Raw genomic sequence first — 20,003 nt, 5'->3', positions numbered from 1 at the left:
CACACACAGGACGAAGTACAAGATTGGATGAAGCACTAGTTCTGTGTATCTTGTGCAACTTAAAGTTACACATCCGAACCAACTTGCATTTATATTATTATGATCAGAACATATATAAATACTGCTGGGTGATGCTTATGATCGTCGGATCAGTGGCTGTATTCTAAATTGGAATGTCTCAATGTACTCAGTAGTTAGATTGTTGAATCTGGATAAGTTTTGACTATACTGTAAAAAAACAAAAGTTTACACCTTTCTTTAAAAACAAAAGCCGTCATCACTTTTTCTTGCGTTTCCTTTCATGAAAACTTTGTACTCGTTGCTTTCATGTCAAAAATGCTACGAGACATTGTAGTTGCGTGCTGCTTGTGACCTGTAAGTACTGGGCATGCTACCTTAAGAAACAAAAGGCACGGAAGATAGACAACCGTTACTGTTTTGGGGCAAGATAAGCCCCAGATGGGTGCAGATGTTCCTTCGAGTGCATTCACACATATTCTGGCTGCAAATGTTGGCCTCATGAAGCCAAAACGTATGAATAAATTCCTTAGTTTCATTTAGTAGCTATTTAGGATGTTGAAAGCATTAAGGGCCAACCAAGATTTTGACATCTGTTTGTGTTAACCAGCGTTTTAAGTCATTTTAGCACGACTGTTTTATTGCAAGTACACTGCATGTGAAACTGACAATGCATATGAACAAGGATGTTGGCATACATGCATGCCCGAATATATGTTTTAGTGTGCATATTCTCACATTAGCAAGCATGTCTGGTTGAGCCTGTTCTGCTCTGAAGACATACTGTGCCCAATATCTGGCATTGCAAGTTTCACGAAAATAAGATAACTTATTGTTTGGCACATTAATGTGCCACACATGGCCCATTTTACACTGCAGTTTTAATTTCACTTTCACGTGTGTACGCATGCATGCAAAGAATCACAAACGCAACAAACACAGTTGTATTTACTTTATTTAATAACCCATGAATTCTCTAAACTATGTAAACCCTGTAGATTAGGTCATATGTAGTATATGTAGTGTATCACACGTGTGACGTAAAAGGCAGCTTCATTTATTCTTTTTTTTTTTTATTGGAGTCCTTGTGAGCACTGCCTTTTATTGTGGATGAGTGATGAATTATGACTAGTCACGTAAACCTTCAATTGTTCGTACCAGTATGCACATGCTCTTTTCTGTTTTTTTTTTTTTCATTCAAGTAAGATCGAGGGAATCGGTAAAGTTCTTTTGCCGGAATGTGCATGCTTTTAACAATCGTTGCATGTTTACATGAAAAAAAAAAAGAAAAGGAACATTGTAGCAAAATGACCAAGCACGTATACTACCTAAGCGTTAAGAAATAAGTATCATCCAGCTAGCACATTCAAGAAAAATAAAAATGCTGCACAGCGCTTTTGCCTCAGCGTGGATGCTCTGCTGAAACGAGTGAAAAGAAATTATGTATTCCAGTGCGTGATTCACAGCCTCCACGGAACTCATGCTCAGCTGAAGTCTTAGCACTACTCATTGCACCAATGTACACAAAGAGGAATGTGACGTGAAACACACGGTGAACGTTCTGATAAGCCGTGTTACAGTGAGACTGCCCTTCAGTTTTCCTAGGCAGGTCTTGTAAAAGCTGCGCACTCTTCCTGCGCATACGAAGAACAAGCAATAAAAACCAGCAGTTGCGTAGCGTCCCCACCAGCAAACAATGGAAGCAAGCTAACGTGACATTGTGAACACCACAAAAGCCCACACCTGCTTACACACATTGCAGAACGCCTCAGTCCTAGACAACCCAACAAAGCTGCTAGAGATCCTGGTAACTGGTAACTTCTTCAGAGCATTCAAGAGTGGCTAAAGCTGTTCTCCGAAATGACCACTTTCTGCAACATCAGTCTTGGTGCTTGCCAACTACTTACTTGGTCCAGAAGAAGAAACTGGGATGAAAGCAATTTGTGGGCGAGCATACTTCCTGTCTGCATTGATTTCATGTAGTGCATATTAGTTCGGTGAGTAAAGATGTAAATGGCAGATGCAACGTTGAGAAAAAGACGGCAGTGTAAATAGGATATTGAATAAGGGAGGCTAAGATCACTAAGAGACTTAGAGGTTATGTGATTTGTAGAACAGACAACAGGCAGTTTGTTAGTGTAACAGAACAGAAAGCACACTTGAAGGTGGCAGACAATTACAGTCTGATGAGACTAGGAAATTCGCAGGCTTAGGGTGTATTTCAGTGATTCTCAAGAAATGTTTTGGCGATTTTTGGGAGAGGCCTTTATCCTGCCATGGATGTTACGACGACTGGTGTAGTGATGATTTATTTAGTGCCATTCACAAAATATGCAGAAGAAATTCTTTTACAATTGCTGCCCTTTGCAGTTGCCCATGCTGCGTGTCACAGTGCATAAAAAATGTCCGATGAAACCTCATTGACATGTCTTGAGAAAAAAAAAAAAAGGGAATAACCCACACGGGAAAGCACATTATATGGGAAAAGTTACGACCTGAATCGTGTGATCAGAGTGGGGCAAGTTTAATGTGTCCTACACTGAGAACATACTGGAAACATATGGTTGAGCTTCCACTGTATCGCATGAAAGTGGCCCTTCCGGAATACAGCTTTTGGCCTCCTTCCCACAACATGCAAATGCTAGACAGACAACACTGCATTGGCAGAAGTGCAACAAAGCCGCAACATTATGGTATAACTATCTGTGGTACAAAATAACACAGTAAAAACCATTGAGGTGATTAACAGAACTTCAATAGTGCATGTAGGAGACATTTGACGTGTAAAATAAAATGTTTCATAATGTCTTGCTGGCCACAAAGGGGAATTACTTAATATTAATGAAAACTCAGAATTTAAATGTATACTGGCTGTCCCGTGTTACTTGAACCAAGCTTTAACGATATGTAAATGCCACATAGATGGACAGAACCAAGGTAATGCTGCTTGTCGTCGCTTGGATATGCTCAAACATTTTTTTTTTTGCATTCTGCCTATATACATAATTAGTGTTAATTAATTAAGACATCTCAAGTATTATAATTAGATGAAACGCGTCACTGAGAAAATTGTAGAGCAACATAAGATCTCTCGATAAAGTTTTATGCTGCTCAATACGTGCTGCACAAGAGTGTTTTTCCAAGCATGAGAGCAGCTCGCGAATATATGCAAAGTGCCTCGAGCAGACAGTCACATGGCAATTTTTTGTGTATTTGGTCACTTCTTTCATGCTTGGAAAAACACTTTTATGTACCACGTATTGAGCAAGAGAAAGCTGTATCATGGGTATTCCTTATTGCTCTGCAATTTTCTAATTGACACTTTCAATCAAATTATACAAGTTGACTAATTAATTAGGAATAATTATGTACTTAAGCAGAATTTTAAAAAATAATCTCAGTATCTCCAAGTGATGGCAAACATCATTACAACATCACTTTGGTTCTGTCCAGCTAAGTGGCATTTGCATATTTTTAAAGGTTGGCTCGAGTTACATGGGACACCCTATATACAAGCAGAAGCCTCCATGTAGAAGAATAACAGGACACTGTTGCGTTTCTGCAAACATGGCTTCAAGGACACAGTAGTAAGCCTAACTATGTTCGTGCTATGACCGACATTGCAAAGCCTACACTGTCCCAACAAATTTCATTTTTCACACTTACTAGTATCACACAGACAAACACATTTTCATTCATCTTTGTGGTGCCGGTAGTCATGGTTGCTGCCAGCTTTCTTAGTTCGTCACCACAATTTAATTTTCCTTCTGTTATGTGATGATGAAAGTATATCGCCTCATGCTTTAAAGTGCTTCTGTGCAAAGACTAAACTAAAGACTATAACTAAAATTCCCTATCTGAATATTTTCATGCCTTTTAGAAAGCAGACACAGAAAAAATTAAATTTTCGTTTGAATGCTGATTTTTAAGGAAACAACCTTCCAACAATCACCCGATACCAAGTGACAACATATCTTGCAACTATTTGCTGCCACTCCATCAACAACCTGAAAGTAAACAGCATGCATAGCTGCAATGTGTAGATTAGCCACTCATGCACTAGCAAAGTGGTATCTCTTGTTTGGCACAAACGGCAAGTGCAGCGACCAAGTTTACTTTGTGACCTGCAGGTAAAACCGAAAAGCATGTGAGGCTGCCAGACCCCACACGTTCGTACCATGCGAACTTGTTTGCAGATGCTTGCAAAAGTTCTTGGAACATGTAAGCCATTACCGAACTGAATTTTCTCCCTAGTCTGGGAATGCTGCATACTGTGCACTATTGAAGCTCTCCGCCCTTACCTTTTTATCACTCAGTTGTGTCAAATGCACGGCCCCAGTTTCCCACACGGCAGTCAAAATTACACTCTTCTTTAATTGGCTTAAGCACTGCTCTTATGAGCAGGTAGACAGCAGATGTTGGAAGTTGTGTGCTTTCTAGCAATAATGCGCACTAAATATCTGAGAAAGCAATGGAACAGTGCACTACCAACTTTTTTCCTGTATCACTTTTGCAATACAGGAAGCTAAGGTCACACAAATGAGTGCACCGTGAATTACTCCTCCTTTTTCTCGCATTACTCCCACCGTGGCCAGACCGCAAGGAAATTCAGCTCATTTGTGGCTCCCATGTTCCCAAGACTTGCACAAGCACCTGTGCATTTCAAACTGGGTGCTCTGGCAAGACAACTGCACTTCTGCACTCTTCGTGCAACAACAGGCCCCACACTTATCACAGGGTGTGGACCTCAACACTTGCACATAATGCCCTTGATTGCTGAAAACAACATCCAAACAGCCATGCATGCCATCTGAGCATGGCTAACGGTAGAGTGGACTCAAGACACAAATTGTGAGAGGCATGACACACAAGAGCAGGAAAAACGTCCAAATTTGACCATGACAAAGCTGCTGAAGAAAGCAAAAGAGGCAGACGTTGATTAACGAGACTGTGCGGTGGCCAAGTTGTGTTACACGCCTGCAAGCGTGTTGCAAGTGTTTTACAAATGTTGAATTTCAAGTGCCTTGCAGAAGTCATTTTGCATGAATGTAATCTCTTCCTACTCCAAAGTCATTTGCTATAACACAGGAGGATGATGATACAGTGGCGTAAGAGGACATGACACATGCTTTTGATAGGCAAGCATACTTGTGCAAGAAGGGCTTGGTGCCAATTAGAACCGGCTACTGTAAGCCACCAGTTAACAAATAAGCTCATCAGTTTTGTTTACTTACATGCACAATCTTCAAGAGAATAAAAAATAAAATAAAATAAGAACTACTACTTTCATATCCAATAGTTTACCCAGGATGTCCACACTATGCAAGCGAAGTCAACTCAGACAATCACAGGTTAAGGTGGCTGGGGGTGAAGAAGCACATTCAATGACTCCAGCAGTAAAGAACCTTATTTTGCTTGTTTACAGTCCCTCAGCTGCACTGTTACTGCACTGTTATATTTTGTTATTTAATAATGTGACTAAGCATTTTGTCGATAACTTATCTGGCTTACTGCCAGCAAATGAAGTTTGCTCAATACCCTCTGCACAATAAGGTCAGCTACTTGAACATGCAGGATACCTTCAGACAAGCTTTCAGAACTTGTCTGACTCAATAATAATTTGCAAATAAATTATGCAATGGAATTATTAGAAGGTTAATTGACCAATCACTTGGCTGTAGTAAGAGCATGCAGGCACTGCCATACAAGCAAAGAAAAAAAAAAGGAATGCAATGAATGAGAAGAACAAGCATATTCAACACAATTGCTGATAAAAGTCATTGCACGGAACTATAACGTGAAATTTACATGTCTCCGCAAGTATGCTGGTGATGGTATGAAATTGTGTGGCATATGCAATGCACTATATGTATAACTCAGGTTGATAAAAAAGGTAAAACGAAGTAAGACGAACACAAATGGCAAGCATACACTAGCTGCACATTATGATGCCAGCAAATAGCAAGCTACAGAAGGCAAATGAATAGGTGATATAACACTGCTGTAACATTCAGTAAAATGCTGCTTATTTATAACAATAAAATGGGGCTCTTAAGGGCCTCATCAGGTTGCAATAATAGTAAAAAAGAAACTGACATTATGCTACACTTCGATACTTTGCAGTGCCTCAAAAGCCAATAACACGTACTATGCGCTTCAAGGAGGCTGCAATTCTAAAGTCCACAAGGGGTCACATTGAAGACCCATCATATCAGTGTGACGCAATAAACAACAGCTGCAACAGTGAAGTCATAAGAGATCATCGCACGTTGGCTACCGTTTGATATGTAGCAGTGACATTTTCGATTCTTTAAAAGCAGCAGAAGGTGAATCATGTGAACTACCTCTTCTCTCTCTCTTGCTTGCTTTTTTTTTTTCTGCTACACCTACGCAACAGTCTCGCAACAAACAACAGTAGTATGTGTATTGTGTCGTTAAACCTACACGAGTCTGGAACAAGAACTGCACTTCACTCGCCGATGCAGTGCTGGGCCCGTGTGCAGAATTTTGACAGGTCTATGGCAAAGAAGTTTTGCTGCCGCACCAGAAGTGTACAGTTCTGTATAAAAAGATGCTAATGCTATAGACAATATCAAGATTTCACGCACCGGCACAGCAAGCACACACTTCTCCTTCTGTGTGCATCAGCCTGCTTCACTCAAAGTGGGAGAAAAAAGGAAAGTGGCAGCGCTCCCGGGAAACTAAAGGAAAGGAGTGAATTCTGCAGATGAGGCCAGCAGCTCTGTCACATCTGTATAAAATGATAATGTGAAACCAGCTATCCGACAGTTGATGGCCTTCTTTCAAAAGGGCTACAGCAAGTTCACGTTCATGGCTGAATGTTACTATGGCCACAAACACAAACAGGTAAAATCTTAATGGTTGATTGACTGACTCTTGAGATTTAACATTATAAAGCAATACAAGAGTTCAAGAGTTGCGAGTGGTGCTGTGAGAGGAAGTTGCAGGATTAACTTTGAGCATCTGGGATTCCTTAACGCATGCTTGAAGTTTGGTACATGAGTGTACGCACATTGTCTCCCCATTGGTGTGTGGCCCTGGCAGCTATGAATCGAACCCACGACACTGTGCTTGGCTGAAGAATGCCAAAGCCATTAAACCACCATAGTGGTGCATGTAACCCACAACTCCACTTTGTACTTCTTAAGTACTTCTGGCCCAAGCAATACAAAAATACAGAAACCCATGTCATCCAACTAAGGCTGCCATCTTGACGCCAAACAATTGCCACACGCTAACTCCATCACTTTCTGGAATGCCAGGAAAACTACCCTTTGTGAAGACCTTTCATACAATATTGCACAAGGACTGAGCTAAGCTTGCCACTCCGGTAATTTTGGGTGAAGCAGGCTGTTGCAGTAGCAGTCATTAACACATGAAACATGTTTTCCAACAGTTCGCGCAGTGTATAAATGATGCGCGAAAAGGATGACATGATTCCTGAGTGAAAGCTAACTTTCTGGAACGAGAAACTGGCTCATCCATTTCTAATAATGACAACACCGGCAATAAAAACACTCTAGTAAAGAAAAAGAAAAAAAAGGAAAGGAGAAGCTCATTCCATCCATGCTCCTTTTTGTAAGCAAGAAAAATAATGACGAGTAGATGGGCGATGCCATGGAGCAGTGCACAGTTCGTACAATGTACTGCTGCACTGCATTCCTTGATTTCCATAACTTTGGCCAGTTCACTGCCGGGATGCCCCTCTGGCCTGAGCAAGCAAGGCATTGCGGGATCAGTGAGCAGGCAGTCACTCATGCCCTCTGACCCCGTTTTGATAAAGAAGTCCACAAAGTCACTTAGAAACATACAGAGGCACTCTGGTGGTCGCGGTTGTGGGGAACCGATGTCGTTGCACAACAGTCGTTCTTCATATTGCAGTGCGCAGCCAATGAATTATTTCCGTGCACACAGAGGCAGCAGAAATGCAACGCTTTGACACACTCGTGATGCCACTCGAGGCGAGATGCTTTCAGGACAAAGAATAGTGTGGAGCTAGCATTTGAGACGCTTGACGGAAAAAGAAAAAGAAGGCGCACAAAAAAAAAATAGAAAGAAAGACTACCTCACTGACTAGCATCCTGCAACACAAAACATCTGATTAACTTGTACTGCCATGCTATTCTTCTTAATGCAGCATAATTCAAAATATTGTGTGCGTTTTGAAAACATGCATCAATTGATCTCCTGTCAACCTCTAGTTTTTAAGCAAGCAGAAAAGCTTTACTGCAGCGAACCTCAAGGGATTCTCACGAAGCTGTAGAAATTTGTTTAAGCGAGATGTCAGTATGTGAGCATGCCATCAGCATGGGGGGATGGTGACGCAGTTCCGAGAGTTTGGTAACGTGGCCTTCAGTCAAGTGGTGCTTCACTGCACATAGAAAAGTGAAGAATGTATGATCAAGGACTGCAAAGCTAGGTGCCATCTGAAATGTCTGATCTGGCATAGCAAAGCAGTCCTTAAAAGGCCCTCAGGCTACAGTGGCAATCTGATTTGCTTGATGGCACTGTTCTGTTTTACTGTCACCAATTTATGAAAAGCTGTGAAATCTATTTGGCAACAAACGATGGACAGGGAACATGACATTTGAAAAGCGAAATCACTGAGAGTCGGCTGTTGAGCACTATGTTGGAAATATTTTTATGCATTGAGAAGTTCTCCAAACAGTTGCTCTATTATCGAGGTCCCAAGAGGCAAGCAATTGATGCCGAGATTGTTACAGTGGCACTCAAATGATTGGATATCTCATTTTTTTTATGCACAGTTGCTGGACCAAACCATGTTAAGCGAACAAACATAATTGGCCTGTTTCTTAGCTCATGACTGCTGTTCACAGTGGTAATGGCCCAAGTAGCCAAAAAAGTCACACGAAATTCAACACTTGTCCATTTTCTCCACTAATCCTTCCACTAAGCTGACCTCCTCCTGCCAAAGAAATGAACAGTCCCACCACCACCAGTCTACATAACATACTCAAGAATATATGAGCATTAAATTATTGAATACAAGAGTGCTAAAGCTTAAGTCAAGTGACAAAGCTAGAGTGACTAGCACTAAATGCCAATGTAAAAAAGCAAATCTACCCAGGAAATCACATAAGCTTGCAAAATAAATAGCTTTTTTTTCTTTCGCATGTCAACAATGATGACAATATATCCATGAGATAGAAAAAAAAGAAAGAGTTGGAAAGCATAGGAAAGCATGTACTAAAAAAATTCCCACCCAAGCACTCCATACAGATGGTTAACCAACGAAGCTAAAATGTGCAGCCCTGGTGTTTATCACGGAGTTAATTTCGATGATTAATTAAACGGCGGCTTGGTAGGCTGCCAGATCCTCGGTACGCAGTTGCTGCTTGCGCTCAGCTACAGGAGCCTGTTCTTGTGCCCGGGCTGTAGCATCAGCACGGTGTAGACGAGCTCATTCCCGGTTCTGCTCACAGCGTTGCTGATCGAAAGCTGCCTGCTCCTCAGAAATACATATGACATGTGGCCTACCCATTTCGGAGCCGGAGAGAAACGGCTGCGCGTGCACTCCGCTCCGACAGGGAGCAAGGATGTCACTACTGGCACAGCCAATCACGTGCCTCTCTTTCTACTTTTTTTTTTGTGCATGCGCATGAGGTTGCGCTGGAGGAGTTTTTGCGTGCAAGCAACAGACGGATGGATGGACGAATCAGCTAGCCATATACAGCTTCACTGTAACAACGAAGTGCTAAAGGACATAAATCAATTGCTTGTTAAAATGAAATACCTTTGCTTATAGTGTCTTTGCTGCCAACGGAGGATGAAGTGAGCTGCCTCGTAAGGGCAAAAGCAAAAAATGATTGCAAAAAAAGCCGAACTAAAAAGCTAGATTCCCAGAAATGAACAATCAAAATTCAGTAATCATGCATCAACATAGAACAAGTAAAACAGCAGTTTATTGATCAGAGCCTCCCCTCCTTAATTGTTCTGCAGCTAAAATATTAGTTGAAAGCAGAAGTTAATTTGGGCCTAAATGTCACGGCAGAACTTTAATGCACAATTTGTGACCGATTCAAGATTCATGGCTTTTAACTTCTTACATTCCAAAGCAAAAGTGGGGCAATGAAAGGTACTATTGCTGAGTACTCCGGAATAATTTTGACTACCTCGGGTTCCTTTAACACACAACCTAAATCTAAGTACGAGTGGCTGCTTTTACAAAATGCTGCTGCCGTGGCCTGGTTCGAACCAACAAACTTGCGTTTATGTTATCAGATGACTTAATCTGCATTCATGAAGGGAATCTGGCTGACACTTGAACATGCACAAATTGCACAACAACTGATCTGATAATACGAGTATGGTACAACCTCATTTGTACATTGCACTAAGAACCGTGGGAAAGAAACATACTAACCAGGAAAACGTACAATCCAAAGCCATTAACAAATTTGGCAGACTCAAGTGTAGCTGACATCTACGTCATGCGAAACATTGCAGCACGAGACGCTGATGCACACTGGACTGGTAGGGGCCGAGAGAACCATGACACGTCTTGTCATTTTACTATTGCATAGTGTTTTAGGATGGCGATGGGAAACCAAACAAAACCAAGCTGATGGGCAATGCCGGAATACGATGCCACTGGAGTGAAACATGAAGCCCACTTCATGTGCCTGCTACTAGGGACTGGAAGCGCACTTGAGTGTCAGTTCTTAAAAGCTTAAAAGCGTGCAGTAAGCTTCCAATGGCCACTATGCCACACACGCTGTGGAACAGATAGGTGAAGACGCCTATCGCAATATGGTTGGCGGTGATAGCTGTGAATCCGACGTGCAACTATCCAAGAAGAGGTTTGTTGCTATTGTAAAAGGAAAATGAGCAGGTGCCGGCATTTTCACGTGACACGGGCAGGAAAGTACTGTGGGGAAGCTGCCATAGCGAGCGCCTACTGCTTTTGATCGCGCATGCCTCGCGTTTTTGCTTGTTGACATGGGATCCAGCAGCTGGGAAACATATCATATGATCACAGTTTGGTGATGTGCTGAACATTGGTGGCAAAAGAGTGCATTTTCCAGGAACATTTTAAGCGGCAAAGATAAAGCGTAACAGTAATAAGTCATTTTTTGCATTCTCGATAGTGAATGTTGGCGCCACGTAATCATACGAAAAAGGATCGTATCAACAAGGTTCTACTGTACTTAATGTTGCCGGTGTGGTAATATCAAACTTACATTTAGCAGGACTAAACGAGCACGAGCGATGCCGCCACAGTCTGCACTGCAAATGAGTGATTCAAGCGGCCTTGTCCACAGAGAGATCTTGGTGACAGCAAGAAAGCAGATTCAGCAAAATGCTGTTGATGCACCTTCTTAACTCAATGAGAGCTCATGTGCCAAGAGACTGTAGCTTAATAGAATACCAAGGCCAACATCTCAGGGCTGCCACCATAACATGAAAATACCAAGACGGTCTACTTGCATCTTGCAAGTTTCAGTCTTCCCTCTGGAAAAGCTTCGAATCACCGAATCAAAATTTGTAAAAGCAGGCACAAACATGTGCGGAAAAGCATTGCATTTCTGCAGCCCGGTTGCAGCGGCCTGCTCTTTTGTCAGAGCACAGTGGCAGAGATGGCGCCGCTATTTCTGTTGTCTTCATGACGCCGGGCAGAGTGGGCGAGTCCCCGTCTGTGTGGCACAATGACATACAGCTGGCTGATTTGGATCCCCAGTGGCTGTGGGCATGGCCACAGCTGCAGTGGCAATGGCATCACTGGAAGTGGAACAGTCCACGAGGGGTATCGGCACCCCCCTTGTCAGGTTGTCAGTACACCCAGGAGACGGGCACCCACTGAGGACTGTTGTCCAGGGCCTCCAGTGTGGTCTCCAGCGTGTGGATGGTCTCCTCGATGTCGTTGTTCACCACTGTCAGGTCGAAGAAATGGCCGTACGCCTGGCGCAAGAGGTCGCTCTCTTTGGCTAGCCGCTCGAGGCTCCCGTCAACCTGCAGTTGATTTATTTATTTATTAATTAGATTGTACTATAAAAATTAATCATTTAATTAAGTTTCGGGTGCCAAAACGCCGATAAGCTTACGGGGTGCGTTGTAGTGGGGAACTCCATATAAATGCTGACCACCCGGGGTTCCTTAATGTGCCCCTAAACCTAATTACATGTGCATTTTTGCATTTCGACCTCATCGAAATGCGGCCGCAGCGGTCAGCATTGAACTTGAATTGTCACTGATACAATAAGCTGGTAAAGCAACAAGCTTGAATTGTTGTACAGACCTTTCTTATATTTGTACTGTATTTCCCCCACGTTCACACCTAATGCCATGGCTGGCTGGCCCCCGGCATCGTTATTCTGTAGGTAGACAAGCCAACTCATCAAAAATGAAAGCGGAGACAGTGCCATTTTTTCTACTGACTACAAGTGAAGACTTACCTGCACATTGCAAGTTAGAAAAGACATATGATAGAAAAAAGTGCACTGCATTTCAATACTAATAAAAAGACCAGAAACTGTGTACACCAGTAGAAGGTCACGTGATAGGTCACTTATGCATCTTCATGTTATTGCTGCATGGGATGCGAAAGGTAATTTTTCGCGACTTTTAAAGATATAAATTCACATTTGACCCCTTTGTTTCCACCCAATCGACGCTCCGCAGCACTTGGTGTTCTACAGCACATTTTCCTGCTTCACTGAGCGGGTTTCACGTTGTAAGGAAGCTGCTCTAAAATCTCCTACAAACATCGCATTTACAAAATGTCCGAGTCATTTGTTTAGAAAAAGCTTCCACGTTGGATGCAGTAAAAAACAAAAAAACAACAAAAAAAACTAGGCAGCGAGAATAAAAAAGTTTAAGATGTGCAGGAATGCAGAGTGAACTTGTGCATTTCTTGCACTCAGAAACTCTCTTGCACTTTTGAGCTTGACCCTTGGAAAAATATGAGCTGAAAAAAATTGGCTTTCTTTTGAGCCTGTTACTCTGGTTACAATGGCTACAACAACAGAGCGGAGTCTGGCGAGCAGGACGCTTTCCATTGTTTTACAAACAACTCCTGCTGAAAGTGTAGACAAATATGTTCATCTATTGTGCGAAACCTAAAACAACTAGAAAATTGCCTGCAATGTGCTATCATCTATGAAAAATAGCCAGAAACAGCAGTTCTTTGAGCGGCCTGTGAATGACCGGTCACTCCCACTTTGGCCTTGGCCATCGCAGCCGGCAGAGCGCTGGCTGTGGTAGCGATTGGGTTAATGAGACAAAGGGGCTCGTTTTAGCCAATATGCTAGGCAGTCTTTCCATGAACGGGGGGGGTTATCTATATTCATGTTCTAAGCAGTTGAGCGGTTGTCTGTCCCTTTAACAATCACTTTATCAGAAAATAAAGTTTTTTGACAAAAAGCAGCTGCCATTAACTTATTGTTTATATAGCATGACAACAACAGCAGCACCCCCACAATGCGCTGTCATGTTGCTTGCGACTTCTGTATGTCACCATTTAGCAACAACATGCTCTGGACTGTGTATCAAGCAAATAAAGAAGTGTAATTGAGAAATTAAAAAGGTTCCATTATGACAATTCAGTTCAAGGTCAAGCTGAATGCACCGTACCAAGCTGCCACAAAGCTGACACCAAGCTATTACAGGCTGTTCACATTTTTTAGATGCATTCATAGTCACCACTTCGTCTGAAAAGTAAGTCAACGACTGCAATATGATGTGTATTTACAGAAAAGATAAACATATGCCACACTTAGGATTTGAAATCCAAGCATTCAGTTTCACAACCTTTTTTAACAGTGACTATTTATTCTTTTTCTCAGTGACCAAATAAAACATGGCAAGGCCTGTCAGAAGCAACCACAGCCTAAACAAGCTGCTTCACTTGTTGAATACACATAAATCAATTCAATGCACTTCAAGGACACAAAACAGCCCTGAAACAGAAATGTGTTTAGCTCACTGTGAAACGAAAACAATGCTTGATAAAGTGCTTACAGGATAAAAAAGGAGCAGTCTGATCGTTATTATGAATTCATTCATGAACAAAGCTGTGGCCTGGTGAAAGGATACTTACGTCATGCATAGATGTTAAGGAAGGTGCTGCTATGAAGACCACATATGGTGCATATTCCCCAGTGCGAAGGATCTTCAGTGCCTAGAGAAGAAAAAGAAGTCATCCCTTATGTACATCAGATGGGGCACGGGTTAAAAAAGACAGCCATGAAATATGATGTTCAAATCATCTTTTTAGCAAACGACTCATTAAACAACATTTGCAATCTTGTCAATAGACCTAAACAGGCGTCCAAGACTATGTGCCGCGGCAAACACTCGGGGCAGCTCGTGGCATGCTCAGTGGGAGGGGTCTACAACCTTCCACTTTCACGCGCATTGTAGAGATTGCTTATGCAAACCTTTGTTTGAACAAACCAGTATATTGTAATAAAATATGAGTTAAATCAACCGCGAGATTGTGGAAGCCTACTTCATGCATGTAAACTCAGGTGCATGCGTCAGCCAGACTTCTATCGCTCTGCAGGATAAAGAAACTGAGTTTTTGAATGGCAAGATAGGCTAAGACCGTTTCACCCTCGTAAGCGTCACTTTACACGCGTTTACATTTTCTGTACATTTTAGTTACTTGTTCGAAAAGATAAACCAGTTGTTAGTATAACTGCATTCGTATCGTGTACTTTTTTTGTCTTTTGTCCAGGTTGCACTGCCCACCCCTAGGAACATGTTCAATCACCAACTCGCGCAGCTTGCCGTGTTAATTCATCGCTGTAAAACAGAATGTTGCCGAATGCTTTGAAAAGCTTCCTGTAGCTGTTCGTACAGCACCAACCTGTGGCTCGACGTCAAGGATGGCAACTTTCCCCTGGGCATGGATCTTGCGGATGGTGTCCAGCTTGGTGCCGTACATGGCATCCTCATGGGTGCCGTACTCCAGGTACTCGTGCGACTCAATGTCCGACACCATCTCCTCATGCGACACAAAGAAGTAGCTGCGCCCGTTCTCTTCACCCTTGCGCGGAGGACGCGTCGTGTCTGCAAGAAAGGAGTTCCAAATCAAATGCAACTAACTACTTGTTGTGCTACTATGCAGCTCATAGTTGTACTACAAGCTCTATAATATGTTTGCATGAATGACCAGGAGACTGTTTCACTGCCGTCTATAGCACATTCAGACACACACCTTCAGCATGCCAATGCTGGGCGCATGACAGCAAAATGGCTCCTATGCAAGAGAACCTAAATTGGCTTTTGCATTTGTAGCTCATTTCTCCAAGCATGGCTGCTTTGCTGACAACATCATCCAGCAAATGCAACATAACATGTCCACGCATCACATTACACCACACACACGTGCATACTTGCCTTTAAACAGCAAGAGTACCTCACATGAAGCATTTTACCCGTGGGAAAATTTACTGTTGCAATCATCTTACTTGTACCTCTCTGTCTCTGTACAAATGCTTATCTGTACTGCATTTTTTTTATCAAGGCTGTACTGAGGCCCCTGGGTGAGCCTCTGTACCTGTGCTGCTTTGTATTTTCTTTACCTGCTTTCATAAATTACAGTGGACATAGGAAATGGTCCAGTAGTAACTGTTGCTGATATATTATCTGTTCAACTGCTGCTACGAAGTTACCCAGAGAGGAAAAAAAATTGGATAATGATGCTAGCTGCGTAACAAAGAGGAGAGAGAGAGAGAGAAAACATGCCTCACTGCAAAAGTTATGAAGTTATTACAGCACAAAAATTCTGAAAAAGTAGATTTTCCCTGCTGCTTTTCCATGCAGCCAGTAACCTAGATTAGAGCACTGCACGGACTGGTTTCTCATGCCCGGCCCGCGCCCGAAAGTACTAAGTGTTGGCCCGTCCGAGCCCAGTCCGATGATTTTAAACCTGGCCTGTACCTGGCTCCGCCCGACTTAGCACGGCCCGGTTATGTTTGACCCATTTGCCGTTGAGCCTATACAAAGCTAGGTCAAGTTCTCGGTTATTGTGAAGATACTGTCATACCAGAATTGATTTGCTACCATTTTATTTATGTAACCTATACTTTGCTAAAAATTTATTTCATTTTTGTTTTTCCATTAACATGATCATGCATGGGCAGTGCAAAGTGGCACGTCAATGATCACTATCGAAAATCTACATACACTCGAATCTCGCTCTACCGATGTTGAAGGGTGAGCCAAAATTTCTTCTTTACATACGTTACTTCATTATATCCATTACTTCCAGTTACTGAAATATATGCCAAATGGTGCGCACAATTGTAATCATGAAAATAAGAAGACAGCTTTTGCGGCCCGTGGAACAGCTACACGACCACACATGCAATGAAATTTGAATAGAACAACAACAAAATCTTCCGCATGTGCAACACACAACTTCTTAGCACCTGACGAAACAGCCTTTAGGTAGCTGCCTTCTATTTCAATGTGATCGTCTGTCACATTAGCCTTTCCCTTGGCTCGTCATGGTCGAGCAACATGTGTCTCGTAGCACAGTGCTCCGCTGCGCGATCTAAAAGGCAGGCGAACTTCGCTGCACCAGCTGACTCGGCTGGCTCGTGGCCTGCAAAACCGCACAGGAGCCAATGCAACCTCAGAGGCCACACCCAGCTGCCAGCCCGCATGCCCCACCTCCACGGAGAAGAAGAAGTGAATGCACTAATACTGATCTTGTGCACCGCCGTGGCCTGGGCGTGACCCCGAGATGGCGCCGGAGAGATTTCGAGGCCATGCCCAGCTGTGCTTGCTGGCGCGGCACGTTGCACAGGCAGGCATGCAGTACAAGGAAATGCACCAACGCACCGATGCGCGTTGGAGACTACAAGAAACACATTGCTGCCAGTATTAATGATCACCACATGGTACAAAATGGATGCTATGAAGTGAGGCAGCATGCCAAGAACATGTGAGAAATGGGCTTCTTTCAGTTGCCGCATTACGCTAAATTTGACAACTTAAAAGCTTCGAGGCTGGCTCCTGCTGGCTGTTGGAATGCTATGCACAAAAAAACTTTGCTGCTCAATGTGTTCTCGCGATGTGTCGCACAAATGGGGCACACAAAACAACAGAAAAGACGAAGCTGTGCCTTCGACTCCTCTGTCATCTTGCATGCCCCGTTTGCACAACGCATCATGTAACGCAGCACCAACCAGCCCATCAGTCTGTGATTTTGCTCAATGCGGCACTCACGTGGAATGGGATATGCATATTTGTTCGGGTAGCTGGCAATGAGGGTGTTTTTGATGTGTCTTCGGCCGACACCATGGGCTCCTGCAATGAGAACAAATTGAAAACAGAAAGTCAAAGCTAAGCACTTTTTCACTTCTTTCTTAATGCCAGTTCTTTAACTGACACAACTACTTCTAGAGTGCTCTCAGTTACGAGACTAGTTTTCTTACAAACACTCCAAACTTGCATCAAATAGTGTAAAGTGTAGCATTTCTTTTAATGTCGTCGTTCTACACTTTAGCTATTCACAAGACTGCAAGGTACTGCAGATTTTGTACCTACAGAAGTGACAGAAAGAAAAGAAAAAGCACAAGAAACAACCACAGTTAGATTTGCTTTTTTAGATACGTAAGCTCTACCTCAATTCTCAGTTCACTTTATTTTCTGTGCAGTGCGCTTTTAGTCACACTCTAAGAAAAGCTTGCATTATTTGGGGCTTATCTTGTCCCCAAACAATCATCATGATCTATCTTGCATGCCTTTATTTTCTTTAATGCTGTGTGCCTGGTAACTCCACGTCACAAACAGCATGCGTAATTATAAGCATGACATACCATTTATGACAGGAAAGTAGGAAGTGCAGACTTTTCAAGAAATGAAATGCAACCAAGACAGGTGACAATTATCATTTGAGGACAAGATATGCCCCAAAGGGTGTACACTTTTTTTTATAGCGCATACAATATCATGTGGCATGAACCTAGGAACCAATTAAATTAGGTACCCAGCACACACGTAGAATCTAAGAAGAAAAAAAAGAAAGGGCAGAGAGAGCAAAGGGTACAAGCCACCTCCCTCCGCCCCTCAGAAGAATAACAACAACAAAAAACAGCAGCCATGCACTACGTTTGGCAGAAACATTAAACACTAATATTCAATGCATAACACTGCAGTGAATCCAGAGATGTAGCCTGCTCTAGCCTTCATCAGGAGTGCTGACATAACATTTCTGACTTGGTTTTTTTTTTGTTAGATGCTGGTCCATATCCTCTCTTAACATCATGATGCAATGTATTGTCCATTTTCCACATTTCCTATTGTCTGCGCTGTTTTGCCATAATGTATGTAAACCAACAAGTCCTCTCTTAACCCTAAATAAATAATGACAAATGTCAACACACTTTAAATAACTGACTACAATACTTGCTTCTACAAAACAGTTTTGATTTTGGTACCAAGGCGCTGGATGTATCATAACACTATGATGCACTGGCTGTCTCTGCTCCTGCAATCACTGAGGCTTCCACACACAAGTGAAGCCAAAGAAAATGTGTACAACTCACTTGTTAAATGTATTACATGACCATGATAACTAGTCTTATTGCGACACAATGTCAATAAATTTTGTGCTGTGTCCTGACATTATGATAATATTATGATAATGTTGATGGCACAAGATTTGGCATATTTAGACCTACTTTGTTTCCTGAACATATGTCAAGCATGCTTTTGTTATCCTCCATGCAGTGCATTACTGTTGGCCCGGGGCGTAAAGGAAATCACAGAGGTGCCGGCAAAAGCATGTTTTATTGAGCCACGACCCCACGAGAGAGGTTGCAAGAGGCTCTAAATTTTCCTCGAAATTGTTAGTACCAAGTTGAAGCTCCGAACACAGCTAGTTGTTTACTTGAGGTGAAGAAACACCCAAACACAATACAATTTCGGCATTGAAAAAGTGACTGTCATTGCTGCAGCCTCCATGCCGTCATTTTTAAAACCCAAGGGAGTCAGACAATGCCTGAACGAGCAAGACTCGTTCTTGGCACAGAAAGGGGTTAGATATTTAAATCGTGTTTAAGAATTCTATATAATAAGTTCCAATACATCGCTGTGCAGGAAATAGATACTGTAGCAGCACACACTAGTCTGTTGCTCCCGCTGCTTGCATCGTCACACCCATCGTCATACCACTTACCCAGCAGGACAAGTGTCTTTCGATGAAAGGATGGGAGCCGGACAACTTCCTCATAGGTGACAACATCCAGCTGGTCGAAAGCTGCGTTGTGCTTGGCCAGATACTTGTCCTTGAGGTGTTTCTTCTTGCGGCCGAAGATGGAGCAGTTCACTGTAAGTGCGGAAAAAGACATGCAGTGAGCTCTTATCAAGATATGTGCAACAATGTCTAGGGTTTTGATCATGCATGATCACATGTGAAGGAAAAGAAAATCTGAAGAAAGGAAAAAAAGACAGGCGCACTCAAACCTCGTTATGGAAAAGTCACATTGGGCACAAAAATACCCTTGCTACATCTGACATTCATTACAAGCATGTATTCTGTACATGTCGGATATTGTTGAGAGACATTTTGGTTTTACTTTAATATATCTGATATTTTACTCTACCCAGGTTCTTTATGTCATGCTTTGACTGTAACTGCAAAATGTTTTCATTGGGACAACAAGCTGCTGTGCGGAGAGATTGAAATACAAGCACACTACATGTTTCAAAGTTGAGGAAGTTCCTGAACGTGCTTTACAAGTGACTCAGCCAAATGCTTTTATGATTGAAAGTAAGCATACGGGGACAGGTGGATTCAAATTCAAACAAACTGTCTGCCTCAATTTCTGGATGTGCACTTGTCTCACTAGAAGAAGTGAGGTTTCAGTGTTGCTAGGCGAGCTTTAAAGGAAAAGCAATGCTACACTTGACTATATTGGTATAATACTCTTTTAGGACTCTTCCCACATGTCCAGAAAAAAAAAAAAAGAAACTGTTAGTATAGAAAATCA

At 42.4% G+C, this 20,003-nt stretch overlaps 1 protein-coding gene across 4 annotated transcripts in view; it reads right to left on the bottom strand.

Moving 5' to 3' along the window:
* Positions 1-955: 955 nt before the first annotated feature.
* The window catches only part of CASK (peripheral plasma membrane protein CASK), an 842,400-nt gene continuing 823,352 nt past the window's right edge, over positions 956-20,003 (bottom strand). For all 4 annotated transcript variants that reach the window (XM_075682288.1, XM_075682290.1, XM_075682289.1 and 1 more), the window contains 5 exons: positions 19,190-19,339; positions 17,236-17,316; positions 14,867-15,069; positions 14,096-14,176; positions 956-12,009 (listed from right to left, as the gene is read on the bottom strand). In XM_075682288.1, the coding sequence (XP_075538403.1) occupies positions 11,830-12,009; positions 14,096-14,176; positions 14,867-15,069; positions 17,236-17,316; positions 19,190-19,339 (695 nt within the window). In that variant the 3' untranslated portion in view covers positions 956-11,829. The remainder of the gene's footprint in view (positions 12,010-14,095; positions 14,177-14,866; positions 15,070-17,235; positions 17,317-19,189; positions 19,340-20,003) is intronic.

The sequence above is a fragment of the Dermacentor variabilis genome, chromosome 2 (assembly GCF_050947875.1).
Source record: "Dermacentor variabilis isolate Ectoservices chromosome 2, ASM5094787v1, whole genome shotgun sequence".
Lineage (NCBI taxonomy): Eukaryota > Metazoa > Arthropoda > Arachnida > Ixodida > Ixodidae > Dermacentor > Dermacentor variabilis.
The sequence above is the reverse complement of the archived record's forward strand: the minus strand, read 5'-3'. Positions and strand labels throughout refer to the sequence as shown.